Below are 19,955 nucleotides of genomic sequence, written 5' to 3' on the forward strand. Positions count from 1 at the left end.
ACACAGCCTCTCAAAATCTAGAAGTAACAATTACCACTCCGGACTAATGGTGACTGCTGTGAGACCTTACAGTCTAGGCCCCAATTTTCTTATCCTGTTTGTCTTTGAATTTTACTTACTGTGTTTGAAAATATTTTAAAAAACTATTTCTTTTTTTCTCTATGGTTTCTTTTATAGTATCATGCTAGTAAAAGACTTTATACTAAAAAATTATGAAAATATTGTTCTTAGTTTTCTTCTGCCACTTTTATGGGTGTTATTTATTTATTTAATGTTTATCTACCTATAATTTATTTACCTCTAATACATAATTTATCTCTTTAAAAAATTACTATGATGTAAATACTTCAATTTAGGTTATGGGAGTTCTTGATTAATAGTTATAAATGTATGAACATTTCAGACTGCCTCTTCCAGAATTAACATCTTCAAAGATTTTTTTTTAATAGATATTGCCATCAAGTGCTTTGTGAAACTGTTCGGACTGCCAAACTAACCCCAATTTCTGCCTGGCTTCAAAATATTGAAGGAAAGATCGACCAATTTATTATCCCTGAAGAGGTAGGAAACATTCCTTATCATTAACTCATTCATTTATTCTTCTCAGTATTTTTTAGCATGTATTTTAAATTTTATTGTTTAAAGAGCCCCCAAGATGTTACTTATTATAAAATCAAAGGCACAATCATTCTAAATTACAAAATAGCAGGTACTCATTTTAAAATTCAAGCAATATAAAAAGAAAGTTAACCTTCTCCTAGGGTGCCACTGTTAACAGTTTGGTGTGTATTTTCATAGTCCTTTTTCTTTTTACGTGAATTTGTGTATGTACACTATATATGTGTACATTTTAAAACCTAAATGAGTATGTATGAAAGGCTGTTCCTCATATATTGTTCTTTAAATTTCTTTTTTAAATAAGTATACCACAGAAATTAGTACAGCTAGCACTTGATGCAGCTTGAACTCATTAATTTAATGGCTATACAGTATCCATTATATGAATGCATTATAATTTAAGCAGTCCCCACTGAGGAAATTTAGATTGACATTAATTTCTTTTTACTCTTACACATAGATCCTTGTATCGGTGTTGGATAGATTCTTAGAAATGGAATTTTGGGATCAAATTGTGCATAGATGTTAAATTGAAACTGCTTCCAAAAGGCAGTTTGTACTTTCAGCAACAATGTTTGAGACTGCCTTTCCTCTCCAAATCTTTATCATGTCTGGATTTATGAATCTTTTATATATTTTTGTAAAACTAATGAGAAAAATTACCTCATTGTTTTAATTTGCTTCTTGCTGATCATGGGACAGACTGAGCAACATTTCATACATGTATTAGCAGTTTGTATTACTTTTGTGAATTATCTATATCTTGCACTCTTCTTTTTAGTGGGCTTGTATGTCTTTTTGAATGTTAGGAGTATTAATTCCATCACTTACGTGGTAAATATGTTTTCCTTATGTCTTGTTTGTTTGTCTTTTACTGTTGCTAATGGCTTATTTTTTTAATGGGATATAGGTTTTATATTTGTATGTAATTTAGTATATATAAATCTGCTGTTCCTTTATGGCATCTAGATTTTGTGACATAGGGGAGCTGTCCCCACTGTAAGAATGCTAAAATAATGGCTTCTGTTTTTTTTCTGTTATTTTGTATTCATTATCTATTTTAAACCAACATTTAGGAGAAGTTGGCTTTCTTGTAGTCATTTTGTCTGTGTTAGACTTTGACTAACTATAGACTGGTTTTTTTTCCCCAGACCCTTGTCCTTTATGCTCTTGGTGTGGTACTTGAGGATCCCAAAACTTGGCCATCACCACACAAGTATGAAATATTGTCATTGTCTTTATGATTATTGATTTTTATGTATTTGCATTTCTGTATTCCTTTTCTAAGTTTTGAGGAGAAAATTGAATGTGTGGCAATGATACTTAGAAAGCCACTGTCTTTTCTTATGTATCTTCTGGCTAGTTCTATTTCTCTCCCATGAGTATGTTATCTGCTACTCTCTTATTACTAATTTTCTGTCCTAGTTATATTTCATTATCAGATTTCTGCATCTCTTCTTTAATTTCAATGGAATTTTGGATTTATTTTGTTAATAAGTGGGTATTGTTCATGCAGTTTCTTTTTTTCTTCTGTTGCCCTCTCTCCTATACTGTTCAGCTCTTTCTCAGAAGTTAGAAACTATTCAGGTGTTTTGTGTATGTGTATTTTGTGTGTGAATGGCAAGAGAGGAGTAAGTATAGAACAAAACTGCTGCTCTTTCCCTTCTAGACAATCATCTAATTTTAAAGTCTGTCTAGGATTCATTGCTATGGAAGAGAGTTATATACTGAGTTGATGAGGGGTAAGAGAGCTGTGTGGAGCACAGGGAGGGCAAAATTGGTAGCATTAATGAAGTACTATTAAATCTACTTCTGGAGCATAGGAATAGGTATATTAAGTAAGTGTTCTAATCTTTTTAGTTTTTAATATTATAATGCCATTAAAGAGAATTTCTTAATAAATGAAATAGCAATCCTTCAAACTTAGCTATAAGTGAAAATTAAGTAAATTTTATTTTCCAAGTGACCCTTACAACAAAATTAAAGATATATTCTGGTGGGAAAATGATTTATAGTTTTCTATAATTATAGAAAAACTGAAATTTCAAATTTTCAAATGCATAATTTTTTAATAATAATCACTCAGTATATGTTTTTAGCTGTTGCTGTTTATCATAGAGCTCAAGGCCATACTTACTGAATACATCTTCATATACTAATTTCTCTCCTTTGTAAATGTGAGTGCTGGGATTATGAAAATGAATTACATCTTTTCTGCTCACAGGAAAGGTACAGGCTAGTACTAGAGAAATAGCACTCATATATTGCTTATATCAAGTAATCAGTTTGATAGAAGCCATGGAGCAAAACACTCAGAATATAGAAGTAGTAGAGGAGGAAGATATTAACTATCAGATCAATAAGTGAGAAGAGAAGAGAAGAGGAGCTTTCAGGAAATAGTTTAGAGAAAAGTATCCTCCTAAACAGCTCTTTGAAGGATGAGTAGGTATTTATGAGGTAACCAAATTGGGAAAAACTGAGGATATCATTTTGGGGTGAGGGAAGGGCATGGTGAAAGGCAGGACAGTTTGAAACTGTTAATTTAGGGATTGCACATGGTTAATATTTGTAGGGTGTAAAGTGAAGAGACAAGGAAAGAGGGATAGTGGCAAGAAATGAAGACATGGATGGTGAGGCAGACCTCACTTAATCACCATGATTATGCTCACATGTGTGATACTTTCCCAAGTATAATTCTTGCTTAAGTAGCTGTAACTCCATCCTTTTTTAATCCAGCAAAGCTCAAATAATGGTAATGTTCTAGCAATAATTCTAAATCATCTGTGTTATTTATTTCTTAAAAATTTGCATCTTTTGTGTAATCAAAAACAATTCTGTATGTTAACGTATTTGTTGGCTTACCATAAAATGGGAGAAAATATTTGCAAATTGTTCTATCTGACAAGGAATTTGTTTCCAGATATATAAAGAACTCTTCTACCTCAACATTAAAAAAACAAATAGCCCATTAAAAAGGGCTAACTATTGAATAGACATTGCTTTAATGGAGATATAAAAATGATCACTAACATGTAAAAAAGATGCTCAACATCACTGATTATTGGAGAGGCACAGATCAGAACTACTTTAGCACCATTTCACAGCCACTACTACAATGGCTAAAAAATGAAAAAGACCAAGAATAACAAGTGTTGGGAAGTATGTGAAAAAATTGGAACCCACATAACTGTTGTTGGGATTGCAAAATGATGCAACCACTTTGGAAAACAGTTTGGCTGTTCTTAGAAAATTAAACATATAATTATCATATGACTCAATAGTTCCATTCCTAGGTATATATCCAAGAGAACAAAAAATATATAACTGCATAAAATCGTCTTTGTAGCAGTATTATTCATAATAGCCAAAAAATAAAAACAATTTAAATGATGACGCGATAAACAAAACCTGCTATATACAATTAAATATTCTTCAGCATATAAAGGGATGAAGTACTGATATATGCCATGGTATAACTAAATGAAAGAAGCCACAGACAATGATTCCATTACTATGTAATATCCAGAATAGGCAAAACCCTAGAGACAGGAAATTTATTAGTGCTTGCCCAGGGCTAAGTGACTTCTAATGGGTCCGGTGTTTCTTTTCTCTTCTTCTTTTTTTTTTTTTTTTACATTTCTTTTATTGTGAAATATTTCCAAAAATTGATAAATTCAAAGTGCGGTTTAACAAGTAGTTGCAGAGCAAATTTCAAAGTATAGTATCAGTTACAGGTCCACAATTTCAAGTATTTCCTTCTGAGTGTTTTTATACATTAGAAACTAAAAAGAAATATCTATATAGTGAATCAGTAGTCATAATCCTTTGTTAAATCCTAATTCCTCTGTTACAATTCCTCCCTCTTATTTGATCCTTCTCTTAATCTTCAGGGATATTTTGGCAATGACGATTCTAACTTTTTCATGTTAAAAAAAGGGGTATCAACATTGTGGGGTAGGGAAATGCAACTGGTTGATATTCTGAGAGAGACTGGTTCCTGTAAGTTTCAGGGCTTATCTGGCACACGAACAATCTGGAGGTTTTAAGTTTCTGAAAAATTAAATTTGATAAATAAAATTTATGGAGAGTTTTAGATAGAGCCCTGGATTTTCTTTAGGGTTCTCAGGGGCTTGGCATACCATGGCAACTCGAATGTCTGGCTGAAGCTTACTTAAGAGTAACCTTCAGAATGGTCTCTTGGCTCTTTATGAAATCTCTTAGCCACTGAAACCTTATTTTGTTACATTTCTTTCTCCCTTTTGGTCAAGAAGACTTTCTCATTCCCAGGATGCCGGGTCCTGGCTCATCTCCAAGAATCAGGTACCACGTTGTCAGGGAGATTTACACCCCTGGGAGTCATGTCCACATGGGGAGCAGGGCAGTGAGTTCACCTGCCAAGTTGGGAAAGCATCTATTTTTGAGGGAATTTTTATACTCCATGATGATTGAATTATTTCTTTGTTTTTTTCATTTCTATTCCCTTAATTTGTTTTTTTGTATTGTGGTGACACACACACACACACACACACACACACACATATATAATATACAATTTGTCATTTTAACCATATTTAAATGTACAGTTTGGTGGGATTAATTACTGTTACAATGTTATGCTGCCGTCATTACCATCCATTACTAAAACTTTTTCATCTTATTTTGTTTTCAAAATTATATTGTTTTTATTAATTAAAAAAGATTAACTAACAAAACATTTAGAAATCATTCCATTCTACATATACAATCAGTAATTCTTAACATCATCACATAGTTGTATATCATCATTTCTTAGTACATTTGCATCGATTTATAAAAAGAAATAAAAAAGAACAGAAAAAGAGTTAAAATGATAATAGAGAGAAGAAAAAAAACCACTATACCTCACATGCAGCTTCATTCAATGTTTTAACATAATTACATTACAATTAGGTAGTATTGTGCTGTCCATTTCTGAGTTTTTGTATCTAGTCCTGTTGCACAGTCTGTATCCCTTCAGCTCCAATTACCCATTATCTTGCCCTATTTCTATCTCCTGATGGTCTCTGTTACAAATGACATATTCCAAGTTCATTCACTAATGTTGGTTCATATCAGTGGGACCATACAGAATTTGTCCTTTAGTTTTTGGCTAGTCTCACTCAGTGTAATGTTCTCTAGGTCCATCCATGTTATTACATGCTTCATAAGTTTATTCTGTCTTAAAGCTGCATAATATTCCATCGTATGTATATACCACAGTTTGTTTAGCCACTCGTCTGTGGATGGACATTTTGGCTGTTTCCATCTCTTTGCAATTGTAAATAATGCTGCTATAAACATTAATGTGTAAATGTCCGTTTGTGTCTTTGCCCTTAAGTCCTCTGAGTAGATACCTAGCAATGGTATTTCTGGGTCATATGGCAATTCTATATTCAGCTTTTTGAGGAACTGCCAAACTGCCTTCCACAGTGGTTGCACCATTTGACATTCTCACCAACAGTGGATAAGTGTGCCTCTTTCTCCGCATCCTCTCCAGCACTTGTCATTTTCTGTTTTGTTGATAATGGCCTTTCTGGTGGGTGTGAGATGATATCTCATTGTGGTTTTGATTTGCATTTCTCTAATGGCCAGGGACATTGAGCATCTCTTCATGTGCCTTTTGGCCATTTGTATTTCCTCTACTGAGAAGTGTCTGTTCAAATGTTTTTCCCATTTTGTAATTGGATTGGCTGTCTTTTTGTTGTTGAGTTGAACAATCTCTTTATAAATTCTGGATACTAGGCCTTTATCTGATATGTCGTTTCCAAATATTGTCTCCCATTTTGTAGGCTGTCTTTTTACTTTCTTGATGAAGTTCTTTGATGCACGTAAGTGTTTAATTTTGAGGAGCTCCCATTTATTTCTTTCTTTCTTCAGTGTTCTTGCTTTAGGTGTAAGGTCCATAAAACCGCCTTCAGTTATAAGCTTCATAAGATATCTCCCTACATTTTCCTCTAACTGTTTTATGGTCTTAGACCTAATGTTTAGATCTTTGATCCATTTTGAGTTAACTTTTGTATAGGGTGTGAAATACGGGTCCTCTTTCATTCTTTTGCATATGGATATCCAGTTCTCTAGGCACCATTTATTGAAGAGACTGTTCTGTCCCAGGTGAGTTGGCTTGACTACCTTATCAAAGATCAATTGTCCATAGATGAGAGGGTCTATATCTGAGCACTCTATTCGATTCCATTGGTCGATGTATCTATCTTTCTGCCAGTACCATGCTGTTTTGACCACTGTGGCTTCATAATATGCCTTAAAATCTGGCAGTGTGAGACCTCCAGCTTCGTTTTTTTTCCTCAAGATACGTTTAGCAATTCGGGGCACCCTGCCCTTCCAGATAAATTTGCTTATTGGTTTTTCTATTTCTGAAAAATAAGTTGTTGGGATTTTGATTGGTATTGCATTGAATCTGTAAATCAATTTAGGTAGAATTGACATCTTAACTATGTTTAGTCTTCCAATCCATGAACACGGTATGCCCTTCCATCTATTTAGGTCTTCTGTGATTTCTTTTAACAGTTTTTTGTAGTTTTCTTTGTATAGGTCTTTTATCTCTTTAGTTAAATTTATTCGTAAGTATTTTATTCTTTTAGTTGCAATTGTAAATGGAATTCATTTCTTGATTTCCCCCTCAGTTTGTTCATTGCTAGTGTATAGAAACACTACAGATTTTTGAATGTTGATCTTGTAACCTGCTACTTTGCTGTACTCATTTATTAGCTCCAGTAGCTTTGCTGTGGATTTTTCAGGGTTTTCGACATGTAGTATCATATATCATCTGCAAACAGTGATAGTTTTACTTCTTCCTTTCCAATTTTGATGCCTTGTATTTCTTTTTCTCGTCTAATTGCTCTGGCTAGAACTTCCAACACGATGTTGAATAACAGTGGTGATAGTGGACATCCTTGTCTTGTTCCTGATCTTAGGGGGAAAGTTTTCAATTTTTCCCCATTGAGGATGATATTAGCTGTGGTTTTTTCATATATTCCCTCTATCATTTTAAGGAAGTTCCCTTGTATTCCTATCCTTTGAAGTGTTTCCAGCAGGAAAGGATGTTGAATCTTGTCAGATGCCTTCTCTGCATCAATTGAGATGATCATGTGATTTTTCTGCTTTGATTTGTTGATATGGTGTATTACATTAATTGATTTTCTTATGTTGAACCATCCTTGCATACCTGGGATGAATCCTACTTGGTCATGATGTATAATTCTTTTAATGTGTTGCTGGATTCGGTTTGCTAGAATTTTGTTGAGGATTTTTGCATTTATATTCATTAGAGAGATTGGTCTGTAGTTTTCTTTTTTTGTAATATCTTTGTCTGGTTTTGGTATGAGGGTGATGTTGGCTTCATAGAATGAATTAGGTAGCTTTCCCTCCACTTCAGTTTTTTTGAAGAGTTTGAGCAGGGTTGGTACTAATTCTTTTTGGAATGTTTGGTAGAATTCACACGTGAAGCCGTCTGGTCCTGGACTTTTCTTTTTGGGAAGCTTTTGAATGACTGATTCAATTTCTTTACTTGTGATTGGTTTGTTGAGGTCATCTATTTCTTCTTGAGTCAAAGTTGGTTGTTCATGCCTTTCTAGGAACTTGTCCATTTCATCTACATTGTTGTATTTATTAGCATAAAGTTGTTCATAGTATCCTGTTATTACCTCCTTTATTTCTGTGAGGTCAGTGGTTATGTCTCCTCTTCCATTTCTGATCTTATTTATTTGTGTCCTCTCTCTTCTTCTTTTTGTCAATCTTGCTAAGGGCCCATCAATCTTGTTGATTTTCTCATAGAACCAACTTCTGGTCTTATTGATTTTCTCCATTGTTTTCATGTTCTCAATTTCATTTATTTCTGCTCTAATCTTTGTTATTTCTTTCCTTTTGCTTGCTTTGGGGTTAGTTTGCTGTTCTTTCTCCAGTTCTTCCAAATGGACAGTTAATTCCCAAATTTTTGCCCTTTCTTCTTTTTTGATTTAGGCATTTAGGGTAATAAGTTTCCCTCTTAGCACTGCCTTTGTTGCGTCCCATAGGTTTTGATATGTTGTGCTTTCATTTTCATTCGTCTCGAGATATTTACTAATTTCTCTTGTAATTTCTTCCTTGACCCACTCGTTGTTTAAGAGTGTGTTGTTGAGCATCCACGTATTTGTGAATTTTCTGGCGCACTGCCTATTATTGATTTCCAACTTCATTCCTTTATGATCTGAGAAAGTGTGTTGTGTATGATTTGAATCTTTTTCAATTTGTTGAGACTTGCTTTGTGACCCAGCATATGGTCTATCTTTGAGAATGACCCATGAGCACTTGAAAAAAAGGTGTATCCTGCTGTTGTGGGGTGTAATGTCCTATAAATGTCTGTTAAGTCTAGCTCATTTATTGTAATATTCAAATTCTCTGTTTCATTATTGATCCTCTGTCTAGATGTTCTGTCCATTGATCAGAGTGGGGAATTGAAGTCTCCGACTATTATGGTAGATGTGTCTATTTCCCTTTTCAGTATTTGCAGTGTATTCGTTACGTATTTTGGGGCATTCTGGTTTGGTGCATAAATATTTATGATTGTTATGTCTTCATGTTGAATTGTTCCTTTTATTAGTAGATAGTATCCTTCTTTGTCTCTTTTAACTGTTTTACATTTGAAGTCTAATTTGTTGGATATTAGTATAGCTACTCCTGCTCTTTTCTGGTTGTTATTTGCATGAAATATCTTTTCCCAACCTTTCACTTTCAACCTATGTTTATCTTTGGGTCTAAGATGTGTTTCCTGTAGACAGCATATAGAAGGGTCCTGTTTTTTAATCCATTCTGCCAGTCTATGTCTTTTGATTTGGGAATTCAGTCCATTAACATTTAGAGTTATTACTGTTTGGATAATAGTTTCCTCTACCATTTTGCCTTTTGTATTATATATATCATATCTGACTTTCCTTCTTTCTACACTTTTCTCCACACCTCTCTCTTCTGTCTTTTCATATCTGTCTCTAGTGCTCCCTTTAGTATTTCTTGCAGAGCTGGTCTCTTGGTCACATATTCTCTCAGTGACTTTTTGTCTGAAAATGTTTTAATTTCTCTCTCATTTTCGAAGGACAATTTTGCTGGATATAGAATTCTTGGTTGGCAGTTTTTCTCTTTTAGTAATTTAAATATATCATCCCACTGTCTTCTCTCCTCCATGGTTTCTGCTGAGAAATCTACACATAGTCTTATTGGGTTTCCCTTGTATGTGATGGATTGCTTTTCTCTTGCTGCTTTCAAGATCCTCTCTTTCTCTTTGACCTCTGACATTCTAACTAGTAAGTATCCTGGCGAACGCCTATTTGGGTCTATTCTCTTTGGGGTGTGCTGCAGTTCTTGATTCTGTAATTTTAGGTCTTTCATAAGAGTGGGAAATTTTCAGTGATAATTTCTTCCGTTAGTTTTTCTCCTCCTTTTCCCTTCTCTTCTCCTTCTGGGACACCCACAACACGTATATTTGTGCGCTTCATATTATCATTCAATTCCCTGAGCCCCTGCTCAAATTTTTCCATTCTTTTCCCTATAGTTTCTGTTTCTTTTTGGATTTCAGATGTTCCATCTTCCAGTTTACTAATTCTAACCTCTGTCTCTTGAAATCTGCCATTGTAGGTTTCCATTGTTTTTTTCATCTCTTCTGCTGTATCTTTCATTCCCATAAGTTCTGTGATTTGTTTTTTCAGACTTTCCATTTCTTCTTTTTGTTCATCCCTTGCCTTCTTCATGTCCTCCCTCAATTTATTGTTTGGTTTTTGAAGAGGTTTTCCATTTCTGTTCATATATTCAGAATTAGTTGTCTCAGCTCCTGTATCTCATTTGAACTATTGGTTTGTTCCTTTGATTGGGCCATATCTTCAATTTTCCTGGTGTGATTTGTTATTTTTTGCTGGCATCTGGACATTTAATTACCTTAATTAGTTTATTCTGGAGATTGCTTTCACTTATCTTACCTAGGGTTTTCTTGCTAGATGAGTTTGTTGTCTATCTGTTCATTGACCTTCAGTTCAGCTTTTTCTCCGCCTCTAGCTTAAGTTTTGTTAAACAGAGGGTAAATTTTCAGTTCTTATTTTCTTGTTTCTTGTCCTCCTTGTAAGGTGCCTTTTCCCTCCCTACCCTTAGGAGGGTATACATAGGTATTATATACTCCAGCTGGGTTTTCCCGGGCTAAGGTGGCCTCCTTTAGGGGGGAAGCAATCACCTGCGTCAGTTTTCCCTGAGTGTGAGACCCAGCAGGTTGAAAGGCTTTCCTGTGAAGTCTCTGGGCTCTGTTTTTCTTATCCTGCCCAGTATGTGGTACTTGTCTGTCTGCGGGTTCCACCAGCAAAATATGTTGTGGCTCCTTTAACTTTGGAAGGCTCTCCCTGCTGGGGGCATGGTGGAGACAGAGGAAAGGTTGTAGGCTGGTTTTAATGGCTTCAAATTGGGAAGCCCTGGGATCTGAATTCCTTGAGAGAGGGACTCCACCTGAGTTGCGCCTCACCCCTCCCGTGGGGAAGGCCCAGGTGGCAGACAGCCCCGAAAGCAGCCCGCTTCTGCGTTTGGGGCAGTTGCAGCGTGTGCAATCCCGGTGCTGAGTCCATAGGCAACCAAGCCTCCGCAGAAACAGCCCCAGAAGGCTCCATTTCATCCCCTTTCGTCTCTTTCAGTCAGCCCAACAGGCGATCTCCGCCCTGATCAGTTTCTCCTGAGTTGGGGGCCCACCCCTAGTAGTCAGAATTTGTCCATCAATGCCACCACCAGTGTTTGGTTGGACTCAGTCCCTGCTACTGTTGGAGACTCTTTCCTTTCCCTCCGGGAAGCCGCCTGTGGGGGAGGGGCGCCGGTCGCTGGCCGCCATGCCTTGGGGAACTCGCCGCTCCGAGACTCGCAGCCGGTCCGGGAAGCCGCCTGTTGGGGAGAGGCGCCGGCCACCAACCGCCGTGCCTTGGGGAACTTGCCGCTCCGAGATTCGCAGCCGCTCCGAGATTCACAGCCGGTCCGGAGACTCGCAGCCGGTCCGGGAAGCCGCCTATGGGGGAGGGGCGCCAGTCGCTGCGGCTCGGTGAACTCGCTTTTCGGAGACTCGCAGCTGGTCCGGGAAGCCGCCTGTGAGGGAGGGGCACTGACCGCCGGCCACCGCGGCTTGGGGAAGTGCGCGCTGCTCGGGAAACTCACCGCTGCAGAGACTCGCAGCTGGTCCAGCTGGTCCAGACAGGGGTACGCTGTGTGTCCGGTTTGTGCTGTGGCTCCGGGAGCTGTTCTGTACTATTTCTGGACACTTAGTAGTTGCTCTGGCGGATGAACTGAAACGCGCGCACCTTACCAAGCCGCCATCTTGGCCCCGCTCTCCCCTGACTTCTTGATCTCCTCCATTTGGCTGGAGGCCTGCAGAGTGGAGACCCTCCTGTGCTTGGTTTCTGAGTACCCCTCGCCTGCCTGCGGCGCCTGGCCCCGGGCGAAGGTCAGCGAGCGCCTGGGCTCTAGCAACGCCACAGCAGGCCCAGACACTCCGGCATGCGACCACAGACCAAAATTATATTGTTTTAATAATTAGATAACACTCTTATTTATATCCATGAACAACAACTTGCATTACCCATTAAGAAATAGCTCCCCCTTCCCCTCCCCTAGTTCCTGATAACATCTAATCTACTTTCTCTATGAATTTTCTTATTTTAGATATATAAGTGGAATCATACTATAATAGTATTTTTGTGTTTGTCATATTTCACATAGCATAATGTTTTCAAGGTCCATCCGTGTTGTAGCATGTATATTCCTTTTCAGGGCTGTATAGTAAGCCATCGAATGGATATATATCCTATTTTGTTTATCCATTCATGCGTTGATGGACATTTGGGTTGTTTCTACCTTTCAGCTATTACGAATAATACTGTTATGAACATTGATGTAGCATTTACAGCTATAAATTTCCCTCTGAGCACTTCCTTTGCTGCATCCCATAAAATTTTGGTATGTTGTTTCATTTTCATTCATCTCAAGGTATTTTGTGATTTCCCTTGTGATTTCTTCTTTGACCCATCGGTTGTAAGAGTGTAATATTTACTTCCTAATATTTATGAATTTTCAATTTTTCCATGTGTCATTAATTTTTCTCTTCATTCCATTGTGGTCAGGGAAGATGCTTTGTATGACATAAAGTCTTTTAAAATTTATTAGGACTTGTTTTGTGACCTTACATAAGGTCTATCCTGGAGGATGATCCTCTTTTTACTTGTTGGTTTTCTGTCTAGATGTCCTTTCAATTATAAAGTGCTCAGGTGAAGTCTGCTGTTAATGTAGAACTGTCTTTTTCTTCGTTCAATTCTGTCAGTGTTTACTCCATATATTTAAGGACTCTGTTGTTAGGTGTGTATAAGTTTATAATTTTATTTCTTGATGAATACAACTTTTTTTATTTTTTAGTTTTTTTAGAAATCATTCCTGAATACAACTTTTAATCAATATATTTTGTCCTTCATTGCCCCTTCTAACCATTTTTGACTTAAACTCTATTTTATCTGTTACTAGTACATCTACTTCAGCTCTCTTTTACAACTTTTATGAATATTTTTTCCATCCTTGCATTTCAACCTATTCTTTGAATTTAAGGTGAGTTTCTGTTACACAGCATATAGTTGGGTTGTGTTTTTTTGTTCATTCTGCCAATCTCTGTCTTTTGATTTGAGAATTTAATCCAATTATATTAAAAATAATTACTGATAATGCAGGATTTACTTCTACTGTTTTGCTGTTTGGTATTTGTGAGTTTCATACCATTTTGTCCTTCATTTCTTCTATTACTGCCCACTCTTGTGTTCGGTTTATCTTTTGCAATGAACCATTTAGAATTCCGTCTTATTTCTTTTCATATATAATTTAAGTACATTTTTGTGGTTACCATGGGGCTTAAATTTAACATCCTAAATCTATAACAACCTCATTTAGTTTAATACTAACTTAACTTTGATAATATACACAAATTATGTTCCTTTATCCCTCTGTCCTCATCCTATTTATGTTTTCTTGGCACTGATTACATCTGTATATGTTGTGTGCCCAACGTCACATCTATTATTACTTTTTTTCTTTTTAACTAGATAAATTATAGGTTTACAGAGAAATTGTGCAAAAGAAATAGAGTTTCCATATAGCACTCTATTATTGGCAGCTTGCATTGGTGTGGTACTTTTGTTAAAATTCATGAAGAAATTTTTTATAATTATTCTATTAACTATAATCCATTGTTTGCAATAGGGTTCGCTGTTTTTTATAGTCCTATATTTGTTTGCTTTAAGTTTTAATTCTAGTAACATATATGTAATCTAAAATTTCCTCTTTTAACCATATTCAAATATGTAATTCAGTACTGTTAATTCCATTCACAAAGTTGTGCTACCATCACCACCTACAATTAATTTTTATACATACGTGTTTTCGATCATGGAGCAGTGAAAAGTGGAGTTTCAAATCAAAAATCTGGTAGTAACTGGCATTTATAGTTACTCATGTATTTCCTTTAACAGCAAATTTTAATTTGCAGCTTTGGGCTATAGACTAGTATCTTTTCCTTTCAGTTCTGGAGAACTCCTTTTAGCATTTCTTGTAGGGCTAATCCAGTGGCAATGAATCCCTTCAGCTTTTCTTTATTTGGGAATGCCTTAATCTATTTTCATTTTTGAAATACAGTTTTGGCAGATATAGAAGTCTTTGTTGACAGCTTTTTTCTTTCAGTGCTTTAAATATGCCTTTCCACTGTCTTCTCACCTCTATGTTTTCTTGTGGGAAATCAATACTTAATTTCATTGAGGTTCCCATGAATGTGATGAGTTGTTTTTCTTTTGCCTGCTTTCAAGATTCTTTATCTTTGGCATTTGACAGTTTGACTATTATGTGTGGACTTTTTTGAGTGAAATTCTGTAGACTAATAAAAGCCTTTTTCACTCCATTATTTCCCTCACTTATTAATAAATCTGAGTGTAATGTAATTCATAAATATGAATTTAAAGTTGGAGCTTCCCATTTCAAGAAATAAAGTTAATTGAAGCAGCAATTTAAATTGCCTCATTTATCAGATGATCCCATGTAGTAGATATTTTAAATAGTTTTACATTTGTTTAAGTATTTATGTTAAAACTTTGTATCTCATAAAATAATATAAATCATGTTATAACACCATACCTTGCTGGTTTCAGAGAAATGTATTTTGCTTCAATTATCTAGAAGTAATTAAATGAGAGATCAAAAGAAACTAAATATACCTTCAATAATTTGGAAACATAGCAATAGGTAACATTTAAGTATATTGTGATAACCCTTTTTTTCTGTTATTAGTAACTTTTAAACTTTATTACATACTCATAGATTTTTTTTATGGTAACAATATTTTTTTTAACTTTTTTTATTGTATTGTGTAACATATATACAAAACAAAGAAATAAAAAAGCAATAATTTTCAAAGCACACTTCAAAAACTGGTTACAGGATAGATCCCAGAGTTTATCATAGGCTACCATTCGATCTTATCATTATGTACTCATGTTATACTGTGAATATGTAAAATAGTAGCATAGCTTTGTTATGATTAGATGCAAATCTTTTTTTAGGTTTGATCCAGACCGATTTGATGATGAATCAGTACTTAAAACATTCTCCTTGCTTGGATTCTCAGGCACACAAGAATGCCCAGAGTTGAGGTGAGGTGATAAAGAAAGCACTGTGAAGGGAAGAGATGCAAGACTCTGTACTTACAATTTTTTTTTTGACATGGGCTATTGGTGAGATAAGCAATCTATATAATTAAAGTATAATTTTTCTTATTTGCAGAATATCTTTAACAGTCCACTTTCTTCCTGACTAGGTTTGCATATATGGTGACCACAGTACTTCTCAGTGTATTGGTGAGGAGATTGCACCTACATTCTGTGGAGGGACAGATTATTGAAACAAAGTATGAACTGGTAACATCATCAAGGGAAGAAGTTTGGATTACTGTCTCAAAGAGAAATTAAAATGTTATATATTTAGCTTTATTAAATAAACTAAGGAAACTGACCATTTAGAAGATCCTATATTGAATCCTTTTATAAACCAAGTATAATTTTGTAATATAAACAGCTGTTACTACTTTATTCTATTATTTCTATTTTTGTATATTAGATTTTCTTAAACTGTGATATACATCTCTGCTTTTTATATCAATATATTGATAATTTTAATGGAAAGTTTTTACTTTCTACTTTAAAATTTTGTCTTATCACTTTTTTATAGCATTGTTTTAGTGTTATTTTCTTTAGTTGACTCTAAAATTAATATTCTTGAAAAGAGAAATTATTTTGCACAATACTGGGAGAATTGTGTATATTCTCTGTATATTGTGCATATATGGGAATTGTGTATATTCTCAGGTCTGCTGAATATTCGTAAAATAGAAATAAAGTCCTAGCTCCTTTTCATACTTCCAGCTAATCACTCTACACAAAACTTGTCATAATTTTTATTTCTTGAAGTATTATTTTTATGTTTTGGCCATAAATTAGTGTGTCTTTTAATAATTTTCATTAAGTTTGAGTATTTTATTGGGCAGTCTACCTTGTATTCACAATTTTTTGCTTTCCTATAGTCAGCTATTCATTTCATGACTTATGCTTATTTTCTGAATCACTTAGAAAATATTACAGTTGCTTCTACATGATGAACTAAGATTAATGCTTGTCCTTTCATTTTGCTGGAAATCTTAGCAGCAGTATATTTCTCCACTAATTGTCATTTGTGGGGGAAAAAAGTAGTTCCTAAATTTGTTAGTTCATTATTATCATTTCATATATAAGCATAATAACCTGTGATTAAGAAATGAGGGAGCAGTGATCAAAAATTTGAAGAAAAAAAGTAAATAGAAATGGGTGAAAAGATTTGCAAAATGTATTATAGAAAGGGATAACATCTATATTCCATAATGAGCTTACGTATACAGACTGGTAAGAAAAACATCCAATAGATAAATGGTCAAAAGATATGAATAAAGAGTTTTTATAGGAGAAAATAGCTAATAAACTTTAGATAAGGGTTCAGTCTCACGGTAAACAAAAAAAGGATTATTTCAAGAATATTCTAAATATGTTTTTAAATTATATTTAATACTGGTTAATTTTATATTTACTCCTTTAGTGATAGCAGTATAATTTAGTCCAGTTTTTTGTCACACTGTTCCTGAAGAATTATTATTGAATACATTTTTGAAAAGATGGCAAATAGAGAAAATATGCCTCGTGCAGATACAGATGAAAGGAAGTAAAATGACAGTTGTTTTCAAGTGGGTTTTTTTTTTTAACACTGCTGAATTTCATTTGTAATTTTATTTTCAAGATTATACTGCAGCTACAGAATTGAATTATTTTATTTTGTGGTTATGGTTAAATAGATAATATTTTAGACCTAGTTATGACTTGTTAACATAGAAGTTAGCTAATTCAATGCAGCCTGTATTTCTGAAAAAGAAATTTTACTTATAGAATAATTAAAATTCTAAAACTCTAAGTGAGCGCTATTCTTAATAGCATCATGTTGTTTCTACAAAGGCACATTTCTAAATTTATCTCCCTTCCGTCTCCTTCTTTGTGGTTTTGTGTATACAGAGCATATTCCTTTGTTATCCAAGTACTGTGAGTAGTTTGGAAACTGGAGGTGGAAGATTAGAGTTGGAAATTTATAAGCCAAGTGTCAGTAATACTAAATGATATGAGAGAAGTAAAATTTTAAGGCAAGTGAGATTTGATGATCAATGGCCAAGGCAGAAACAGGGTACCTTAGCCAGAGTCTGGGAATTGGAACAATTGCCAGTAAATGATATTGTATATAATTACTCACAAAGATACGAGTCAAGGAAACTAGAGCATAGAGGATTAGCTAAATAAATATTTTATCCATTGCTAATACTATTTACTTAAAGCATTTAAAACAAATCATTTTTGGAGTGCTTTTTAAAAATGGAAATGATATAATAATCATGTACAAAATAAGTTATCTATTCATTATTCTTACTCAGCTCTTTGTTATTTATCTAATGAGAAATTTTAGTAGCCTCACTGTCACTCACGGCTCATAATATTAGATGGACTCTAAGTTATTGAATCATTAAGTGGCTTTTTAATTGATATTAAAGTAGGTAAATTCAGTTTTGTAAATTTTTTTAAATTTATTTTTTACTGATTTTTATTTATATTGTTTTTGATAGTTCAGAAGATTATTGTTAAAATATCAGAACATAATGTTTTTTAAGAAATGAAAGGGTACCTATTATGCTAATAGAATGTAAGTCAATTCTGTACCTTATGTTTGGGAAAAATGAAAAGCTCACACACTGTATAACTGGCACACAAATGTGCAATTCCATTATCTTATATAAATAGGTTCTATGATTATTGACCCTATTTCGTAATTTATGTGTTCTTTTCTTTATCTTAAAGTAGTTATTTTAAAAACAAAATATTCTACTTTTTTATAATGAAAGTAATGTTGGTTTATTGTAGAAAATCTAGGAAATACAGAAACAGAAAAATGGCCACCTGTCACCAACAATCCCATTTCTTGAAGATACTACCATTAAGATTCTGGTGTAGAACCTTCTACTCTTTTCTGTGCATATGTAATTTTACAAACATTATGCATAAATTTTTCCTTCAATATGTTAGCGTATTAGTTTTTTCTACAATTAGAACATTGGTATTCTTCTCACTTAGATTGTAATCACAGATTTTTTTTTCATTCTTTTTCTCTCTCTCTTTCCTTCTCAGATATTCTAGTTTTTCTTTTCAATTTTAAAATTGGCCTTACTTTTCCGTTCATTCTGTCAAAACTGTTTTATGTTTGCATATCTAAGTTGCTAAAGCTGTATAATAGTCTAGGTATTACGATGGGCATTTAAAAATGAAATTACTCAACTTTCCTAAGAAAAATCTTCATTTTAGTTCATTCAAATTGAGATATCATTTGTACTTTCAAAAGGTGATCTTAAGAGTGTGGATGAAAATTTTCAAGGTTAGTGTTTGTGGATTCTGGGATAAGCAGGTTAAGATTCTTCCCTGAAGCCATCTTTTTTTTTTTCTCCAGATTTTTTTTTCACATGTGGTTATGTTGTCATACTGATAACTGCTTAAAAAGCACAATTCTACTCTGTATGTAATACTGAAGACATGACCAGTAGCATCAGAGTAGTCTAGTAGCTGTGAGAAGATAGCCTAGAGAGGAATGTACATCATTTTCAATGGCAGGCTTTAAAAATATCAATAAATGATAGTGTTGACCTTATTTTCTTCTTTGTGAGTACTGTGCCTTTTTCCTAAATTCCTAGGACTAGTGATTAAGGTACAAGCTGGGGGCAGAGAGGACAACAAAGCAGCTACTGTTGCTACAAAAGTCAAGGGCAATCAGCACAGTGAAAAAGACTTGATATAATGGCGCTTTGAGATAGTGTGAGTGATCTGCGCAATAAAAAGGAGTGAGACTAAAACCTGCAGTATTAGTTGAGCTGGAGGTAGAATAAGAAACTGCACTGAGCATTTGTTATGAACCCAAAACTTTATTTACTTATCTTAATTAGTACTTTGAGCATATTATACACCAGTGACAAACTAAAATAATTTGCCATTCCTGCTGGAAAAAAATACTATAAATGAAGATAGGCAAATACTTGGTTTGCAACAGTAAGTAAAAATAGTTGAATTATAAATTGTCTTTTTATTTTCAGGGAGATTTGTTGGTGTACTTTGCTTTTATTGAAGGGGCATTCATGCAGTAGTTTCAAATAGTATACCAATAAAGTTGTACATATTTTTTACAAAAGACTCTGTTAAGAAGGGTAAAAAGATTCCTTAAATAGAACCCTAAGAGTAGTAATAACCAGCTTCATCCATTGGTATAAAAATGTGCTTTCTAAGGAGAGTAATATGCAACAAAGTATGAAAAAGATTGGATCTTGAGTTCTTTGAGGATATCTTCCACATCTGTTGCTACAGCTTTTGAGTTTTTTAGATATGTCAGTTAGTGGCCAAGTCCCTACAACTTCCAGGAAAGCTGTACTGTATTTATCTTTTGTTGCAGTATAACAACAGAACTGTGAAAAGTTTACAGTCATATCAGTGATATTTCATGGTATCCACTTCCCTTTCCCAAAACCACCACATGAAATAGTTTTAAACCTAAAAATAAATATCAGTAAAATGACAACGTAAGAAAGAATGGGAGGAAGATTTGAGTCTCATGAAGTTATCTGAATATCCAAGAGCACATGGAAAAAGTACTTAACTTGGCATGTCATCAGGGAAATACAA

At 34.4% G+C, this 19,955-nt stretch overlaps 1 protein-coding gene and 1 long non-coding RNA gene across 3 annotated transcripts in view; one reads left to right on the forward strand and one right to left on the reverse strand.

Moving 5' to 3' along the window:
* CYP20A1 (cytochrome P450 family 20 subfamily A member 1) overlaps nt 1–18,933 on the forward strand; it is a 60,134-nt gene extending 41,201 nt beyond the window's left edge. The window contains exons 10-13 of one of the 2 annotated variants that reach the window (XM_077154785.1): nt 450–561; nt 1,770–1,834; nt 15,234–15,323; nt 15,488–18,933. In XM_077154785.1, the coding sequence (XP_077010900.1) occupies nt 450–561; nt 1,770–1,834; nt 15,234–15,323; nt 15,488–15,638 (418 nt within the window). In that variant the 3' untranslated portion in view covers nt 15,639–18,933. The remainder of the gene's footprint in view (nt 1–449; nt 562–1,769; nt 1,835–15,233; nt 15,324–15,487) is intronic. The other variant, XM_077154786.1, reaches the window with a different exon arrangement.
* LOC143678001 (uncharacterized) overlaps nt 1–19,955 on the reverse strand; it is a 74,846-nt gene that overhangs the window by 29,171 nt on the left and 25,720 nt on the right. The gene's annotated exons all lie outside the window — the stretch shown is intronic.

The sequence above is a fragment of the Tamandua tetradactyla genome, chromosome 3 (genome assembly GCF_023851605.1).
Source record: "Tamandua tetradactyla isolate mTamTet1 chromosome 3, mTamTet1.pri, whole genome shotgun sequence".
Lineage (NCBI taxonomy): Eukaryota > Metazoa > Chordata > Mammalia > Pilosa > Myrmecophagidae > Tamandua > Tamandua tetradactyla.